A 20,219-nucleotide genomic window follows, 5' to 3' on the forward strand; every position below is an offset into this window, starting at 1 on the left:
AGATAGAGGGATTCAACAGGAAGGTTTTAGTATATAATTTATTTGGTCAAAGCGGGCGAAGCCGCGGGCGGAAAGCTAGTAAGTTTATAAATGTATATTCCAATGTTTAACAGGATTAGCACACCTCTCAGTATTTAGGACGCTGGCCAAAACTTGAGTCCAGTCGTAAACTTGTGGTAGGTATTATAATGCCTTCTGTTGTTAAGCTTCCTATTGTATAGATATAATACCAGCACTACATAATATTACAGGGAATAAGACAGGGTAAATAAAACAACAATATAACTTTATAACATATTTATTTTATTGAAAACACAACCTCACATAACTAAGTAAACACATAACAGATAAAAAATGTTGTGTGGTTTTATGAAACCACGGTAAAAGTGAAACTGTTCGAACGGTTCCGAACACTGCTTTGTGTAGCGCATGTCGCGTGCCGAGTAGGTATACCTACTTGGCAGCCGCGATACACGCGACATGCGCTACACAGACCAAAAAGTTTGAGACGATGTAATAAAAGTTTCACTTTAATAAGTAAATCATTTTATCAAGAATGCACACCAAGAAGGTATCTTTCAATATACAATTTTAATGCACATTGCTTTGTCCTGAAAAGAAAATTTCTTTCGATATTACCAAACCTGTTTTCGTGTCCTAAAAACATAATAAACATGATTAAACGAATGATTTAAGAAACTTTTGTCGTTTTTGGAACGACGGTTAAAAAGGACATTTAGGCCGTTATAGTCGGCTGTTATTTTTTTATGAGAATTATCTACTTATTTTTTTATACTGATTGTTGGAACAACGCAGCTGTTCCGTTGAATTATTATCATAAATAAGATATTCCTCCTTGCGGTTTTACCTGCATAACTCACGTTTCTATTGGTCTTAGCGTGATGATTTATCTATAGTCGACAAATGGGTTCTGTAACACTGAAATAACTTTTCAAATCGGGTCGGTAGTTTCTGACATTAGCACAATTAACCAAACAATCAAACAAACAAAATTTTCAGCTTTATAATATTAGTACTTACAGATAATAATAATTTAATCTCTGTGTTAGGACTTTTCTTTTTGGAAAATACAATGTACTGAGTTAAAATTAGTAATAATAAAAATTGTTTTTATCTGAATACTTCGAATAAAGGGGACTTTAAACGATTTTTCACGGAAAAATACTGTTATTACAATTTTAAAATTCTTGTTATCTCGATCTTTTATGATTGCGAAAATACCAGGAAATTCACATGTGACGAATTTTACAAATTCATTTTGTTTGAAAACTCATCAAAATTGCTCTATCTAAATATCAAGGGATATAGGAGGATGCAGAAAATGTTTATACATTTTTGGAATTTTAAACTGTTTTTTTTTTCATAGAACTGGTTCGATCAGTTTATTTATAAGTTGAAAATATACAGCATAAGCATATGCAATATGCATGTTTGTTCGAACCAATCATGTAATGTACATATAATAAATTCCATGATACTTAATTGTACAGTAGTTCCTGAGATTAGCGCGTTCAAACAAACAAACTCTTCAGCTTTATAATATTAAGTATAGATATAATCTGATTCTTTCTCTATATTTCTAAACATTTGTGGCTAAACTTAAAATAATAGGTAACAAACTACTGGATTTCTCTTATAGGTAGGTTGATTCATTTTGCCTTGAAACTTACCCATGTCCACTACATTTAATATTCAAATTTATCCAATAACTCATGCAATGTTTCATTTCAGCCATACATTATATAAACGTCGCGATATTTCACTAAAAGTGTAAGGTATATCATTAAAACAGTTAAATTATGTTCACTTAATTTTCATTGCTCGAATAGTGTTTTAATTTTCATAGCTTTTGGTGTTAAGGCCAAGTTGTGCCATTTGCTATTAAGCTGATCGTTTTATTAATCTTTTAAGAACGCACGTACTGTATGAGTTATTTAGGTAAAACATGAAGTGAAAATTATGGTATTTTTATTGTAATATTGAGACTGAATAAAGACTTCTCTACACTCCATTTTATTATTAACACGCTTTTATTAAAGCGAAAAGCTTCTGTATAACCTGTATTTTTGTATGAAATAGAAGTGTTTGTGTGTAAGCAATTCCCTGTGGCAATTCCTTTAGACTCGACTTAAGACCCAATTTAAACGAACAGATTTAATTTAAACTTTGTACACTTATCAAGGATCGGTGACAATAAAATAATTTCAAGAGTTTAAACGTGTTTTATTTTTGTTATTTTAAGCTATATTAATTATAGATATACCTAGTGTTTTAAATACTTACCATGGACAAAGTTTTAAGCTATTGCATAGCTTCTATCGCGGGCCTTGAGCGCGGGGACCGAATCCAGAAATTCCGTAACGAAAAAACCTCACGCTCCCCACTCCGACGGGCACGGAGGTGTGGCTTGAAGTCATAGCATGCAATAGCTTTACCGCGGCAGTCCCCGAGTGCCTCACGTATTTTTTCGTATACATAAAGCAGTATATCGCTAAAAAAATATAAAAATAATGTGGAGGCATTGTCAGATAAATACTATATCATAAGAAAACAGTGTTTATCTTGAAAAATGGAATATCTTTTGAGATGTCGTTTACTATTATCCTTCTTCTAGTAATATTATACCTAATCTCTTTTAAGTTCTGTATTGTATTTGAATAGAATAGAATAGAAAAGTAGAATGCTTGTTTGTAAAAATATTATATACTAGCTTTCCGCCCGCGGATTCGCCCGCGTTTTCAGAGAAAAACCCGTTCCCGTAAGACTTCCGGGATAAAACCTATCCTATGTCCTTTCTCGGGTATCAAAATATATCTATACCAAATTTCATGAAAATTGGTTCAGTAGTTCAGGCGTGATTGAGTAACAGACAGACAGACAGAGTTACTTTCGCATTTATAATATTATTATGGATATATAATTAAGTACCTTGAACTAGAGATATGTTTAATTTAAGATAGCATGTAACCGTTTTTAAGTGAACTTAATTGTTTTTATGAGTAATAAAGTTTTTAAACCTAGCTGTTGATGTTTGTTTTATAGATGTACCTACCTTCGTTTCTATTTTACGCAAAAACAGGATCAGATTTATATGAAATTTGGTACATAAATAGATGATAGTCTGGATGATCACACAGGCTACCTTTTTTACGCGAGTATAGCCGCAGGTTAAGATTACATAGAAAACCAGGCTTATTACATACATACCGAACTAGCCATTATTATTTTACCTTCCCTTTCGTGGTTCATTGTACATATTGTAAGGCAATGTTCACAAATTCAATGATTTTGCTTAAAGCGGATTATATTGGTATTGAATTTCTTCAATTATCCCGATCTTTCGTATTCTAATATTAAGAAGGCTTTTTAAACATATGTAAAAGATGGTATTGTGTGGTTTCCAATGATAATACTTTTTGAGAAATTGTACTGTGTACGTATTATAAAAATATCAGTCTATGAGAATGGATGATAGGTATTCTTTCATAAAATAGTGGCGATTGGATATGAAATTTTGTACAGGTATAGTGTATTATATAAGGCTGGTTTCTTGTATATTTGCAACAAATAAGTACCTACTTCCAATTCACCTTTATGACATAGGTATACTTGTACAATCAAATGAGCACTGCAGTCTGCTATTAAATTTATAAATAACTTCTTTTTGATCTAACAAAATACTATATTTTAATATTTTTTATCTTTTTTAGCAGTAGTGGTATTTTCAGGGATAATAATAAAACACATGAGTACAATTCACATTATTTATTTAAAATCACATTTGAATCGATTCAAAATGCCATGGTCCATTAAAAAAATTACAATGGCTCTATAAATGAGGTTATCTTCACCAACACAAAAGCTTACACCGATAACATACAATAAATTTATTTTTTACATTAATTCATAAATAATTTTATTGTACATACAAATATTTACACTTATCAAAGCACATTTACATAAACATTACTATATAAACTCTAATTTTACAATACTTTCCCTGAATGGGGGCTCACCATCCACAGACTATACCACTAGTCGATCAATGACAAATAAAACAACATTATGATCGAGTAATCATACAGTCTTGGAAAAGTAATGTTCAACATACAATAATCTTTACAATAGGTAAGGCGACTTAAAAAAATACATTCAATACGCTATCAAATAAAAAACTGATATGTCTACAAATGTAATAGACAATATAAAGTGACATATTTACATCTATACTACATGAATGCACAGATTACAAATTATTTTTAGTCTGTCTAAAGTACGGTTTCGTTTGTACAAGTGCGCGGGCCGTTTACGAGGGAATATCGACTTGAACCGCCATTTCTGCTCGTGACAGCTCCACGAATAAATAATTCTTTAAACGTTTCCCGAAATTGTCGCGACATGCCGCAATAAATAGCAAAATTTATCGGGTACGAAACAATTATACAGAAATTAGTGATGAGAATGAGAACGTTCGCTATATCGTAGTCGAGAATCTCGACTAGGGTGCTGGAGATTATGTGGAGTATCGTGACGACGGCGACCGGTATTTCGACTAGCAGAAATACTGTGACAACGACGATAAGCATTAGTGTTGTGCAGTTGGAATCTCTAAGTCGTTTGCATTCGGATTTACGGTTCTCCTTGAATAGCTTTTGTCTGTTTATCTGGGCGGTTCTCATGGCTCTGAAGAGGAGGACGTTTAGTACAACGAGCGAGGTACAAGGGATTAAGTGGACAAATAGTACTCGGAAAGTGAAGTAGGTAATGAAGTATGCGTCTACTGAGAGCGTCCGCACCCACGATGCTATTTGACCCTGCAAATATATTAGGTATTAGAATGTTAAAAAGCATTAGAGGACGACAAACTATTAGTAAAAAAGTTAAAAGAGTTGAGGGGACAGAAGTAAATGAAACAAATATGAAAATAGTATTAAATTTTATTAAATGCTTTTAGAGAAACAGAAAAAACATAAATCTTAAATAAAAGTGTGTGTGTAAGAGTTATTTATTGTCATCTCGTTTCAATCTATCTCAGTTAATAGATATTTTTATTCGTTGGAGCATCATAAGTATTCACAACCAAGTTTAAAAATTGGCCTTTGATTCTAGATCATACCAACGGCTTATGTATGAGACAATGTGACATATTGTCGTTAATTATATTTCGAATGAATGCGAGTCTTGTAAGAAAATAATTTCTTCTTTTTAAAAATTAACTAATTTAGTAAGTTTATTGTTCAAGTATTTATTTATTAATAAAAAATAAGGCATTGTACCTAGATGATAAACGCTATTTTTAAGATGCTATTAATTTGCATTTTATCGCATTTTGATAAAGACTGCAGCAATATTACTATTTGTAATCACTACTCAAAGTCTTCATTTGTGTTTTAGTGTTTGAAGTAAGTAAAAATTAATATTATTTGATTAGTTAAATAATTTAAAGTATCATAGTATCAAAAGAATAGACAAGAAAAGCACTACATAATTTTGAGCGATCAAAGTGTGAATAGTCAGCCTTTTGCGTTTAAGAATTATTCAGGTCAAAGTCATTGAAATATGCACCTTATTTCCCAAAATTAGAGCACAGTTTCAGTCGTACAAGTGCGGGGACCATTCACTATCGAATATCGACTAGACGCACCGTTTCTTCTCGACCCACCACTTTTCATAAACAAGTCTTTGAACGTCTCTCTGAACTGCCGCGACATACCACAATAAATAGCGAAATTGATCGGATACGAGAGAATTATACAAAAATTCGTTATCAGTATAAGCTTGTTGGCGATATCGTAGTCGAGAATCTCGACTACGGTGCTAGATATAATGTGCAGTATCGTCACTACTGCGACTGGGATTTCGACTGATAAAAATACAGTTACGACTACGATTAACATTAGTGTTGTACAGTTGGAATCGCTTAGCCTTTTGCACTCGGATTTTCTTGTTTCCTTGAACAATTTTTGTCTGTTTATCTGCGCAGTTCTCATCGCTTTGAAGAGTAGAACGTTTAGGACTACTAGTGATGTGCAAGGCAGTAAATGTACGAAAAGAACACGAAATGTGAAGTACGCTGTGTAGTACGCGTCCACTGACAGTTTTTCTATCCATTTTGCCAATTTTACCTAGAAAATAAAATTGAGATTAAATATTTTGCGTAAGTTTAAAAATAAAACATCTTATAAGAACACCAATAGAGTATATGAGTTAACATGAAGTTGTTAGTGTTGTTAATAAAAACCTTGTTAATCCATAACACAGATAACACTACAAAAACCAAACACCGTAAGAGCGGGGGCACACGATGCGTTGCGGCGGCGGTGCGGCGCCGGAGCGGTGTCGCTGCGTCGTCTTACATAGAAATATCTGTGGCATGTCACACGATGCGCTCCGGCGCCGCACCGGACTTGTAACCACCAAGACGAGGCGGGGAGGGGTGAATGCGGTGCGACGTCGGAGCGGCACCGCTCAGTTGTTTTGCATCACAAGGAAGGACACGCTGTGCAACGCTGCTACGACGCCGCTGCGACAGAACAACGTTACGGCGCCGCACCACTCGTGTGCCCACTGACACGGTGAAATCTTTGCGGTGCGGCGCCGCAACGCATCGTGTGCCCGCGCCCTGTAATATAATCATTACATAAATAAGAGAAAATATAGATAAGGTTAGTGCCAAGACAAATAATTTTATCGACAAGCAAATAGTTTTTCCGTATTTAAATTTCATTGCAACTTTTAGATGAAAAGTCTACACTTTTTTATGTACAATTCGTATCAAAATCACAGATAATAAAAGACACATTCAAAAAAATCTACAAACCCATAAACAAATGTTACCAAATCAACAAAACGATTCCACATATAAGTAACAATACGAGTTTAAAAACTTCGTATTCAACCAAGCTAATAGGTAAAGTTAGCGATCTGGTCTAGAAAGAAAAACCGCGGGAAGTAATTTATTGTCTTGTTTTGTACGTATTCATGGAACAATGCTTTTGATACCTGCTTTTGTTTGTTTTTGTTTGTTTATGGGGTTACAAGATACTATTTCTTTCTCTCAAACGATTCTTAATTGCCGTGATTCGAAATCGTAGCCCATTAAAATAAAGTTTATAGTTTTTAGAAGGTTAGAGTTTAAAAAAGATGTTTTAGATTTCAGTTTTTTTATAGTTTTGATCATATATTTAAGTTTTGTTTGATGAAAAAATATGACATATTTAAAGTAAAATATTTATAAAACTGCTTTAAATTCATTTAATCGTGGAAGTAGTGTTTTTGTTTAAATTGAACGCAATAGTTTCAGAAATGAAATAATGGTTCACAGCACATTTATTATAACAATTATTTATTTATTTATTTATTTATTACACTTTATTGTAATACAATCACTTAAAAATAGGAAACAATAAAAAGAAAATAAGTATATACAATTATGTCCAGACATAAATTATGTCTCTACATGGTACCTATATTCCTATTAGGTATTATTTATTTATTTATTTCATCAAATTTTAGATGTAAATGGAATTTAATTTAATTCAAAATTTAAATAATAAGCATTATAAGTTCAACAAAAACAAAATAATATCTTCTGTAATTACAATATAAAGAATTTGGTGCTTATTTTTTCTTTCTAAATATATACAAACTTTTCATTTCGAATCTTAATCAAGACGAACAATAACCATCTAACATTGAACCCTTAGAAAACTAAATTATTCGTATTTTCCATACATTAGCCATTAATACTTCTTACATAAATAATTTAACCTTCTTATATTAATCGTGGGGCATGTTAACTGTAAGATGTTTCCTGGAATTCATGAGAACAATCCATCTTTCTTGGATAGAATGAAGATTGAATGAGGTTCATTATAATAATATATTAGAAAAATGTATTAAAATATACAAGTGAAATGGGGTATAAAAATAAATATTGAAATTATACTATTTTTTGAAGTGAATCTTCTTTAGGCGCGTTGAAAGTAAAATTTCAAGGTCGCGTCATGGTAATACCATTACGTCATGGAGTAAGGCGATGATTTTTGTATCTTTGAATCTTGCCAAAGTTTCGCTTCTGACACGTGTGCTCGGCACACACGCTCTTTTTTATTATATCGAATAAAATATAAGGTAATGTTTTTAACCTGTGCGTTTGACATATGTTTAGGTAAAAATTTGGCCGTAAATAATTTCTAACTGACGATTCAAAGGCGCGTCTAAAATAAGTCTATTTGAATAAATATTTGAGTTTTTACGTTCATATTTATAACCTTCTACCTTCTTTAAATATGTTTATATTCAATAAAATCAATGAGAACTTTTAGAATTATTCACATAATTATAGGATACTTAACATGTTAGTCAAGTCGGTATATTATAATATTATAGTGTCCTTGGGAATTAATTACAGTATAATCTGTGACATGAATGCGATATATAAAGTCCTTCTTGTCATACAAGAGTTAAATTGCAAATACACTGTAACATACTATGCTTTGCTTGCAAATTCATTGTAATATACTAGCGTTCAATATCATATTAATTCAAAAACATTATGATGAAACACAGTAAAAAATATTTTATTATTAGTGCGTAATAACGAAGAACTCCGTTGAAACAACATTTTTTGATAACCCCACATAAATTGTTAACATTCATACAGTAATTTCGTTAAAAACCGTAAACCATATAATAATGTTAAATATTCATTTCATTTAATTCAATTATTCAGTTTAAGCCGGCTACTCACTTACCTGCAGCAGGGGCAATATTAGGATTGCACCCTTAATTGGCTCCTTAATTATGATGTGTATAGGCAAGCAGGGGCAATTTAGAGAACAACTGAAAATGCTCCGACCGCCCACCAACCGAGATTGCTCCAATATTGCCCGTGCGGCAGATATGTGAGTAGCCGGCATTAATAATAATTGTTTATGTGTATAGGAAAGCAGGGACAATTTAGAGAACAGCGGAAATTGCTCCGATCGCCATGCAACCGAGTTCCAATATTGCCCCTGCGGCAGGTACGTGAGTAGCCGGCTTAATATTTCCGTAAACCACATAAAGCGTTATATTATATTAATATACTTAAAACAGTTAATTTTAAAATACAATATACTTACTCTACAAACTTCTTCCAAATGTCCTCTCCACACTGTAATATGAGGTACGTATTCCTTCTCGAAAAATCTGGGAAACTGATGCAGGAAGGCTGCTATACCTATGTAGATTAGACACTTTTTCACTCGCGGCATGGTACACCTGTGGATGATAAAATATACCAACATTATTTTAAATTAGTAAGCATCAATTATAAAAGGGGATATACAATTAAAGAAGCAAAATTTTGCATGTAGAGGTGATTTTTAATTTACCAGGTTTATAGTTAAATTTTAAATGTCTATTAATTTATTCCGGATCAAGGGATGCCGAGGCAATTAGCTAGTTCACTAGCTAATTGCCTATACCTTTTATTCCGACTACAGTAGACAAATACTGAATATGAAGTATGTATAATAGAGTGAGTATCAATAGACAAACTAGGCCATCTGAACAATACATACAATCTACATACATAAGTTGATTTCTTGCTAGTATGGGAAAAATGTTAACAATATTGATCTAATATATACAAGCTAGTGACCGGAAAAAAACATACTGAGACTTAATTTATAGGTATTGATAATAAATATCTATGTATTAGGTATATTATATAATTGTTGATGTTTATTTTTATTTAATTAATATTTTTATTTATTTTTTCCAATTATTTATGTCTTATTTTCAGCGTGAAAGCTTTTAAAAGATGTGAGATGGCCAGATTCGGATTTCAGCGCCTAAATAATAACGTTTTCTGTTTTTTGCCGTCTAATTGCAAAGGTTTAATCTTGTTCCGTTGTTTAACAAATCTAAATCTAATTACATTTTTTATGATGTGATTAAGGAAAACTTCTCTTAATTTGGTGCCCTTTCTCAAAATTTACCACCCTAGAGCCCTTTATAAAGACAAGAAGATTTTTATCTTTCTAATAATATTTACAATATAATTTAAAAGACTTAGACAAAGACACTCTTAGTGCAGTGGTTAACGTGTAAGCGTAAAACCGAGGAGACCTGGGTTCGATTCCCGGTGGAGACGAAGAGCAAAAAATGTCTCCGTCTGGTAGAACATAGAAAGCGGAATACTTGTCCCTAAAGAAAATCGATCAGTGAACCTGATGTATGAATGATGCATCTGCCCCTTACTCTATATACATTACTCCTGTTGGTCTTAGCGTGACGATATATAGCCTTCCTCGGTAAATGGGCTATCTAACACCGAAAGAATTTTTCGAATCGGACCAGTTTTTCTTGAGATTAGCGCGTTCAAACGTACAAACAAACATTTCGATTTATAAAATTAAGTATAGATGAGAATAGTCGCTCAAAATACATTAACGTTTCACTATTATAGACGTATAATGAAGTCAGAAAATGGCATAATTATAGTTTCAATGTTCCCGACGTGCTCAGGTGAAATATTTGTCTCTAAACGAGGCAGTAATTGCCTACAGCCTTTACAAATTGGCTCTAGAAATGTTCTAGTTTCTTAGAACACATTGTGCCTTTCACGCTTCAGTGAACGGTAAAATTGAAGTCATAATTCGATAAGTGATGGAATTTTGTTATTCTTATATATAAAAATGAATCGCAAAATGTGTTGGTAAGCGCATAACTCGAGAACGGCTGAACCGATTTCGATAATTCTTTTTTTATTATATTCCTTGAAGTACGAGGATGGTTTTTATGTAGAGAAAACGTAAATATGTACCACGGGCGAAGCCGGGGCGGACCGCTAGTATCTATAATAATATTATAAGGCTGAAGAGTTTGTTTGTTAGATAGTCCATTTATCGGGAAGGCTTAAATATTATATCAAGACCAATCAGAGCGGAGCAATGCAGACAAAACCGTGGGCACAACTTGTTATTTTATATATAAAAAAATGCAAAACTAGAAAACCTTGCTAATGCGAAAATGCGAAATTGGTTATGTTTGTATTTCTATAAAGACGTAACAGGGCGATTTTAAGTTAAGATATTAATAAATTACTTTCTACCGTGGTGGAAAATCTCACTTTATGGGAATTTCTTTTAAAACTAGGCGGGTGAAACCGCGGAAGCAAAGCTAGTCTATATTTACGGTACGATAGATATTCAAGTTGAATTATTTTCATTTTATTTTATTTTATTCTTTCATTTATTATACTTGTATTGTTTTGTTTCATGTTGTGTTGTTTTAATTTTAATTAAGTATTGTATTCTGTGTCAATTGTGTTTGTTATTATTGTGGAGTCAAATAAATGATCTTTCTTTCTTTCTTCTTTCTTTCTTTTTTTCAATCAATTGTGAACTTTTATTGAGAGTTACCAAGGTAATATTTAAAATGTTCGAAGTACTCCCATGACTTTATCAGTTATTTGTACTTCTTTGACTTTTATAATCGTTTAGCATAGGTCTGAGTGGTAGTACATTCAACGCATCTTCCAGTTTTTAGTCTTTGCCACTTGCCAATCTAAACGCAGCCAAATATCACCTGATCAGCTTTCTGTACACAAGGTCATGTTTTCAAAGCCTTAAATAAAACTTTATTATTTTATTTATTCGTCCTTCATTGTATATACCTACAGTAAGGAAATACAAAAATGAAAACAAAACACAATAAAAGATATACAATGGGCGGCCTTATGGCTATATGTCATTTCTTCCAGGCAACCGTCGGAACTTTTCATGACGTCGACATCCTACATCCTACTAATATTATAAATGCGAAAGTTGTGAGGATGGAACGAAAACGTGGGCGAAGCCACGGGCGGAAAGCTATATAACTGTGAAACAAAAATCTTCGTAATCTTACTTACGCATTTCTTTTGATTTAACCAAATACATTACAAAGCTTTTATAAATCCTCGAACCTGCAATGAATGTCAAGCATTTTGGCAACGGGAAGTTTTGACGTACTTTTAATAAGTTTAGTTAAGTGTTTTCGTCGATGGATCTTTAATGGCCGACTGGTTTGGTGCAGGAAGCGCGTGTTGTGAATTACAAATTGTATTTTTTTGGGTCAAGCTATTTTGGGAGGTATTTTTTGTTATTTTTATATTTATCAGATCGAAAACTTAAAGTCGGTGGTCTATGAGAATCTACGTATTCATTTGAAGGGCTACATAACAAGAATTATAAATAACTAGCTGTACTCCGCGGTTTTACCCGCAGTGATCCACTCCTGTTGGTCTGAGCAAGATGATATATAGCCTATAACCTTCCTCGATGAATGGGCTATCTAACACTGAAAGAATTTTTCAATTCGGACCAATAGTTCCCGAGATTAGCGCGTTCAAACAAACAAACTTTTCAGCTTTATAATATTAGTATAGATCAATTTTCTTATCGAATGACTACTAATTTGGTTATCAACGATAATTTAGTATCAGTACAGCGAGCAACTTGAATCAAACATTATCTCTACATCTACTATCATATTGTATACCGTTAATTATTATTTTACAATTACCAAAATTTTTACCTCGTAGATATTATATCACCGTTCGCGAATGACGCGAAACTTTGTGGGTCATTTGTAACAGGATGGCGGTTCTACAGGAGTCTTAGTACGCAATGACAAAAAGAAAAATGATGGTCCGAACGCTGATACCGGATGCGTTAAGATACTGTAATATAAAATATAACAGTATCTTAAGATAAAATATTATAGTATCTTCATCGTGTGTGACGCGCTTTAGTGTTAGGTGTTAACTATGCACCTCTTGTAGCCTACGACGACTTACTCGTAAAAGACGATCAATGGGAATGAGATTATATTATTATTTTGTTGTCTTTACATCTAATTGATAAGTGGAAATATGTAAGAATACATAACAAAAAGCAAATTAACTTAAATACTATAGGCTCTGACTGACTCTTTACTGTGTCTATAATAGTATAAGTGTACAAAATCACCCAGAAATCAGGTGAGGCGTGCCCCAAAACAGCTAATCGTAAAGTATCGTTGTAAACAGAACGTTAAAGCTTGGTTCGTTTTATTGTAGTCATAAATGGCGAGTCTATCCGCCATCGAATCTTTTTGGCCGGTTTATTTCGTATATAAATTACGTGTTCCCGCTTTGATGGTCTGGTGCACACTAGTCGCTAGTTCTGTGAAATTCGAATTTAAAAGCTTTTTGAATTTGTATCTGGCAACATTTTTGGAGTATGTTGTAATCACTACATAGTATAAAGCAGTCACCTTTTCTGTCCCTATGCCCCATGTATGCTTAAATATTTAAAACTACGCAACGGATTTTAATGCGGTTTTTTAAAAGATAGAGTGATTCAAGAGAAAGGGTTCGCCCGCTTTGTCTAAAACCTAATAACTTCGTTTTATATTATGTAGTGAAGACGTAGAAGTAGATTGTACGTATGGTATCAAAATATTAATTTAATTAGCATACAGTCCTATATCAGACTTTTATATTATCACTTTACTTTGGCAATTTGGAAGTTATCCAGGGCACTGAAGTGTTTGGACCCAGATTTTACGAAAGTATGACGTCACAAGTCAATTAGGGTCACATGAAAACTTTCAGTTTATATGTACTAAGGTCAAAAGACTAAGGTAATCTAAAGTTTCTAACAAACTATGAAATACTACCAAGAACACGATTTTTACTAATTAAATTATCAGGTCTAGACAATTTTTTTGAAGCTTCCATTAATTTATATAAATTATTTTATCTTTATAAAATATGAGCTTTTTATAAGATAATATTTAGTGAACCTGACTCTAACGATATTTTGACGAACTGAAAAAAAATCAAAAACTACGAATTGGGAAACTCCATTGTTTTTTGAAAACGTCGGTTAACAAGAATTATTATAATGTTCACTACCTATTCTGAGGATTAAAACAACACCTCGTAAGTCAAAATCCGTCCACCAGTTTGGGCTGTAGGGCGTGCCAAGGAAATATACATACATACATTCGAAAAACATTACCCTCTTTCTTTCACAGTCGTTTAAAAATAGAGGTCGATAAAAAGGACGCCGATTAAATAAGATTGACAGGACATGATTAAATTCATGTCATCCCTCAATACAAATTTAAATAATGAGGTTTTCGATAAAAACCAATAATGTATTAATACAATGTTATAATGGCCCTTTTAAACCGATTTCAAAATAGGAGATTCTATGTTCAAATTTTTGAACGGAATTGGCCGAAACGGCTCTATCGATTCTCATGAAAATTTGTGCAAAACATCTATTTTACGGCAGATAAACGTGTGCTGGGACAGCCAGTATAATTATATAATTACCTGTGCTAAGAAAAGCAACTTATAATTTCTCTATAAAATGTAGAGTTTATAAGCGTTCAAAATGAAAAACGAATGAAAAAAAAATAGTCTCAATATAAATATATAACTAAATACATAACTATACTAATACATATTATAAAGCTGAGAGTTTGTTTGACCGAGCTAATCTCAGGTCCGATTTGAAATATTATTTCGGCGATAGATAGCCCATTTATCGAGGAAGGCTACATATCATCACGCTAAGACCAACAGGATCTGAGCAATGCGGGTAAAACCGCGGGGCACAGCTAGTAACTATCATACACCTAGCATTCAATCAGACAGAGTCACAAGCAACAGCTAGTATATTAATATTTCACACATTTGACGAGGCATTCAGAGAATGTAACTAAAACCGATCCATCATTATAATTACGCGTACTGACAAATCTCGCGAATTCCCTGCGTAACTGAGCGTAATATTATCTACTAGCTGTGCCCCGCGGTTTTACTCGCGAACAAAATAATGCGTCAACAATTTAGATTTAATAATAAGGAATATGTATATTTTAATAACTAAAAACACGCTTTAATAAGATTTATTTATTTTTATTTATTTATTTATTTTTCATCACAAGTAATTTACAGGTATGTATGTATACCCAAAACATTACAAGTCACCAAAATTACATCACTTTTCATAACTGAGAAATAACAATCCCATCAAAAACATCCTGTAAAAAACCCAAGTCTCGCAGCTCAGTCTTTCTACCGTCAAAAGTTGTGAGATCCATGTAAGTAATACCAAGTCGGTTAATCTATTTAGTGTCTACTTGAAGGACCTTCTGTCTTAAGTTATTACATAAGTTATTATCATGCCAATATTAAAAATATTTAACGTTTTAAACAAATAGATCGACTTGGACATCGCTTGATTAGATTATTAGTATGTATCACACTACACAGCACGACGGGCCAGCGACCAACAGGAACGAGAGTTTCAATCGCGTGAGGCGCGAGAGACTAAAGAATCTAATATAATATTGTAATATTCATTTTGTTTTCATGCGATGTCCAAGTCGATCTATTTGTTTAAAACGTTAAATATTTTTAATATTGGCATGATAATAACTTATGTAATAACTTAAGACAGAAGGTCCTTCAAGTAGACACTAAATAGATTAACCGACTTGGTATTACTTACATGGATCTCACAACTTTTGACGGTAGAAAGACTGAGCTGCGAGACTTGGGTTTTTTACAGGATGTTTTTGATGGGATCTCACTTCTTTTTGTAGAGCCTTTCTTTTTGATACCACCACCAACCACCAACTGCATAAATAACTTTGTAATCCCATATATTTATATGGGATTACAAAGTTATTGATGCAGTTGGTGTATTTGGAAAACTGGACCGAAATTACAAAATATTTAAGTTTTCCCATGATTAAGACACTAAACTCTATATGTATTCCAAATATGAAGCTTCTAAGTCTGCTAAAAGTGCCTTGGACTTTTGATGATCGGTGAGTCAGTGAGTGACAAAATTTAGAAACTTTAACAAGTTGTCATTCTTAAACTACTGGTTCAAATTGACTGAAATTTTAAATATTCCGTGTTTATACAATGCCAGATTAGTTACTGAAGATTCAGGTTTCTTGCTTTATCCACAACCGAATTATAGGGGGTCGAAAAAGGCCCGAATTGCTTCGAGAAAAGGATGGTACGGCCGTGCCGCTTTTTTTTTGCTCGACTTGGCGGGGGCACTGCCGTGCCCCCAGATATCATATTTCTAAATTTATACAAACTTATACAAAATATATCGCTTTCATTGCTGTGAGCTAGCATGTCATTGAGCAGCTTTATTCCTCGTATAAGGGGAGCATTCCCACCACTCTTCGTTCGCCCTCCCGACTGGACGGTGAACAAGTCGCGAAGGCGTCGCAGGCCCACGTCCCGAGGACCCGCCACGCTGTACATGATCTTAGGCGGGACGTTTAGACAGATCTGCTCTAGAGCGTCTGGGTTGTCCACGCCCCCGTGTAACAGTTGGTACATACATATGTACACGACGCAAATATTATATGTTAATACATTAACATATAATATTTGCGTCGTGACTCCAGTGACATAAAGCCCGTCATGCCGTAAACAAATAAGGAGGGATAAATGTATGGATAGTATCCGTACATCTTTTTATAAATAAATCTACAAAATTTTTTTTGGACTTTTTCGAGCATTAAAATATATTTATGTTCGTAGGGGTCCCATATAGTACAGTTATACTCGAGGCTGCTTCGTACATATGCGATATAAAGAGAGATGGCACATTTTATATTATCAAAATTATGACTAGTACGGATTATAAATCCAAGCGTTTTTAGGGATTTGTTACACAAGTTTATTATATGCTCTTTAAAATCTAAGCGAGTTGTAAAGGTGACACCTAGATCTTTAATATTTGAAACACGCTGTAAATTTAAATTATTTAGTTTGTAATTGAAGTTTTGTTGCACTAGGGAGCGCGAAAAGGTCATCATTTTGCACTTTTCAGTGTTAAAAAGCAAACTATTTTCTACACCCCACCGGGCAACAGAATTTATATCATTTTGAAGCATTTGGTGATCGGTAAAGTTATTAACTGTTAAGTATAACTTGAGGTCATCAGCAAACATCAGACATCTAGCGGTGCTGACTACATTTGGCAAATCGTTTACTAAAATTAAAAACTGGGTTGGCCCTAAATTCGAGCCTTGACTTATACCCGATCTCGTGTAATACATATATGATTTATAATTTCCTAACTGTACGTACTGTTTCCTATCTTTTAGATAATTAGCGAAAAATTGTAAAAGCCTCGGATTGAAGCCAAACAGAGCAAATTTATGTAATAGTATGTCGTTGTCTATTTTATCAAAAGCTTTTTGATAATCAAAATAGGCGACGTCAACTTGTTTCTTTTCATCCATACGTGCGTTTACATAGCTTAAAAAATTTGTGAGATTAGTTGTGGTCGATCGCTTGGATCTAAACCCATGTTGACAATCACTTAAATGAGGTTCAATTTGTCGTTTAATTCTATTATTAAGTAGCATCTCAAATAATTTACCAAATGTCGACAACACGGCTATGGGTCTGTAGTTAGTTATATCACAGTTATCACTATTTTTTTGTATGGGAGTCACACGGGAAATTTTCCATACAGTGGGGTATAATGACTGCTGGATGGATAAATTATATATGTGTAACAAGGGACTCAGAAAAACCGATATACAATCCTTAACTACGAAGGGCGGGATACCGTCCGGTCCGGCGGCGGAATGCGACTTTAATTTTTTACTGACAAGTTTTAATTCAGAAGGTTTAAATTTATCAATTTGTACATATAAAGAATTATTAAAATTTGAATCAGAAATTTGTAAAGCATCTTCGGCGTTTAAGCGGGGAGAATTTTGCAAAAATACAGAACTAAAATATTCAGCGAACGAATTTACAGCATCTTGTCCAACTAAAGTTTTATTGTTATAATTATATGAACCCGTAGCGCATCTGCTTTTACGAAGTTCTTTGACAAATTTCCAAAAATTTGCAGGATTATTGCAAATCTCACTACCAATTCTATTTGTATAATCTTGGTACGCTTTGTTAATCAATTTCTTTACAAAGGCACGATAATATTTAAAAAGTTCAAAGTTAACTAAATTACCACTTGCTTTGTATGTTTTGTGGTGATAATATTTATTTTTAATATTATAAATTATCTCCGCCGTATACCAAGTAGGATAAATGTAACGACTAACTGGCTTGTTAACATTTTTTAAAGGTACGCAATAGCTTAAACTTTTGCAAATTTTAGAATAAAGAAAGTCAACGGCTTCATTTGTATCTGTTATAGCATAAATATCAGACCAATCTGTATTCTCAAAAATAGAATATAATAAACTAAAATCAGCTTTCCGAAAATTCCAGTCACAAAAATATTGATAAGATTTGTTTAAAGATTCCTGGGATGGAGGAGGTTCCTCATCCTTACTAACGAGGGCTGTACCTCGCCTACACTTTATTGTTATTTCGAGTGGTGGATGGTGTGCATCCATGGGTACGAGAGGTGGTATATCACCGCTCACAGATACGCATTGCAATGACATGCTGCTCAAAACAAGATCTAACATTCTATCCGATTTATTTAAAACACTATTATGTTGATTTAGTTTGCAAAAGGCTGTAAAACAATTAAATGTCTCGTTTGAGTGCCTGCTCATGGAATATAAATTAAAATCTCCTAAAATGAGTACATCTATCGGTGAAAATTTACATATTGCATTTTCTATCACAAATAAGATATTCGAAAATTGGTTATCATTATAACTCGGAGGAATATACACTACAACACACAAATACCTAATATTTTTGTATGATAACAAAGCCAGGATTATTTCTTTATCATTTGAAAGCCCATCTACATCGTATATACGTTTCACTAAATACTCACTGCGTACCGCTAATAAAACACCTCCATAACCTGTGTTATTTGCACGATCCTTCCTTATAACTGTATAATTATTGGGAAATAACTCCGAATCACACACAGAATCGTTTAAAAATGTTTCTGTTAATGCAAAGATGTGTGATGAAGAATTAAACACCGACTTTCTAAACTCCGTAGTTTTACTGCGTAAACCTCTGCAATTTTGATAGGTAATAGTCAGATAACAAAACTTATTGATCACTACTTTGTTTACGAAAGTTATTGCGCCACGGCTTTATACAAACATCCTCCGGCCAATTGTTGACATCCATAATCAGCTGAGATACTTTTGCAAGTACGCCAATCTTAAAAGACGAATAATTACCTCGCGATTTTAATACTTCAACTGTGCAGTTATCGATTTTACAAGTTTTCATTATATGTTCAGTAATTTTTTCGGAAGCGGTTCCCGCCTTTACGTAAAACAAATGATAGTATTTCCATCTTTCAGAAGCTTCGATCATCGAATTACCCGGGGCTGCATTCCCGCGCATTACATTTTTTGGGCGTTTATGTTTAACTTGAATCCAGTTATTATTGTCCGTTGATTGTACGGCGTTTGCGTCGATGAGAGTGTTCGCGTTTTGCATAGGTGCGAGGGAGTTGGCACAGTCGTCCTCGCTCGCACTCATCGCAGAAGCGGCGTCGCTCGTTGACGCAGCGCCCTGCAGGACATCACGCTTCTTGCGCACGTCGTTGGCGACCAATGGTACACGAAGTCTAGCGGCTCGGATTGGCCTATTTTTTAATGACACCTCATTGTTTTCTTGCAACTTGGAGGTACTTGAATCAGTTGCTTGCTGCTTTGTTAACTTCGATATTGAATCCGCCTGAGATTTAATCAAAGTATTCTGCTCATTTATTATAGTTTCCAACGATTCCACCTTTTTCGTGAGCTCGACAATGGATTTGTGCAGCTCAGAAACCACTTTCTCCAGCTTAGACTGCGACATTTTGCGAAAATGGGATTAAAATTTACGGAGCGTAATGACTCGCGTTCAACAGACTTTGACAGATTTTTCAACAGACTTTGTAAATCTACCCTTTTAAAGTGGTTCAAAATCAAATCAAAACAGTCGGTTATATTTATACGCTTATATAAGCGTGTTAAAAAAATAAAAAGTAACCTATGTTGCTTTGTATCGTTAACAATATTTATTCAATATTTCATTTGGCGCTGTGGTTTAGCCCTGAAAGCGTCAAGCGTGAAGGCGTCACAGTTTTTCGCATTTATAATATTTAATATTAATATGAATATCTACTACTTTGATCGAGCTAATCTCGAATCGTACGGAAAAAGAAACTTTATATGATTTATCGAGGAAGGCTGCTCTA

General features: G+C 33.6%; 2 protein-coding genes across 6 annotated transcripts in view; both read right to left on the bottom strand.

The window, feature by feature from the left end:
- Positions 1 to 3,771: 3,771 nt before the first annotated feature.
- Positions 3,772 to 20,219, bottom strand: part of SPR (G protein-coupled sex peptide receptor) — a 238,108-nt gene continuing 221,660 nt past the window's right edge. For 3 of the 5 annotated variants that reach the window (XM_089711918.1, XM_089711917.1, XM_089711914.1), the window contains 2 exons: positions 9,147 to 9,285; positions 4,725 to 6,146 (listed from right to left, as the gene is read on the bottom strand). In XM_089711918.1, coding sequence (XP_089568044.1) covers positions 5,601 to 6,146; positions 9,147 to 9,285 — 685 coding nt within the window. In that variant the 3' untranslated portion in view covers positions 4,725 to 5,600. Of the gene's footprint in view, positions 6,147 to 9,146; positions 9,286 to 20,219 lie in introns of all 5 variants that reach the window. The other 2 variants (XM_089711915.1, XM_089711916.1) reach the window with 2 other exon arrangements.
- LOC149476608 (uncharacterized) lies at positions 18,836 to 19,885 on the bottom strand. The gene is made up of 2 exons (XM_089711726.1): positions 19,210 to 19,885; positions 18,836 to 19,039 (listed from the first exon to the last, which is right to left on the bottom strand). The coding sequence occupies exons 1-2, from the start codon at positions 19,835 to 19,837 to the stop codon at positions 18,969 to 18,971; spliced, it is 699 nt and encodes a 232-aa protein (XP_089567852.1). The 5' UTR covers positions 19,838 to 19,885; the 3' UTR covers positions 18,836 to 18,968.

The sequence above is a fragment of the Colias philodice genome, chromosome 27 (assembly GCF_061535455.1).
Source record: "Colias philodice isolate Cphi_HAF_F1 chromosome 27, ilColPhil1 Martin Lab GWU primary, whole genome shotgun sequence".
In the NCBI taxonomy this organism is placed as follows: Eukaryota; Metazoa; Arthropoda; class Insecta; order Lepidoptera; family Pieridae; genus Colias; species Colias philodice.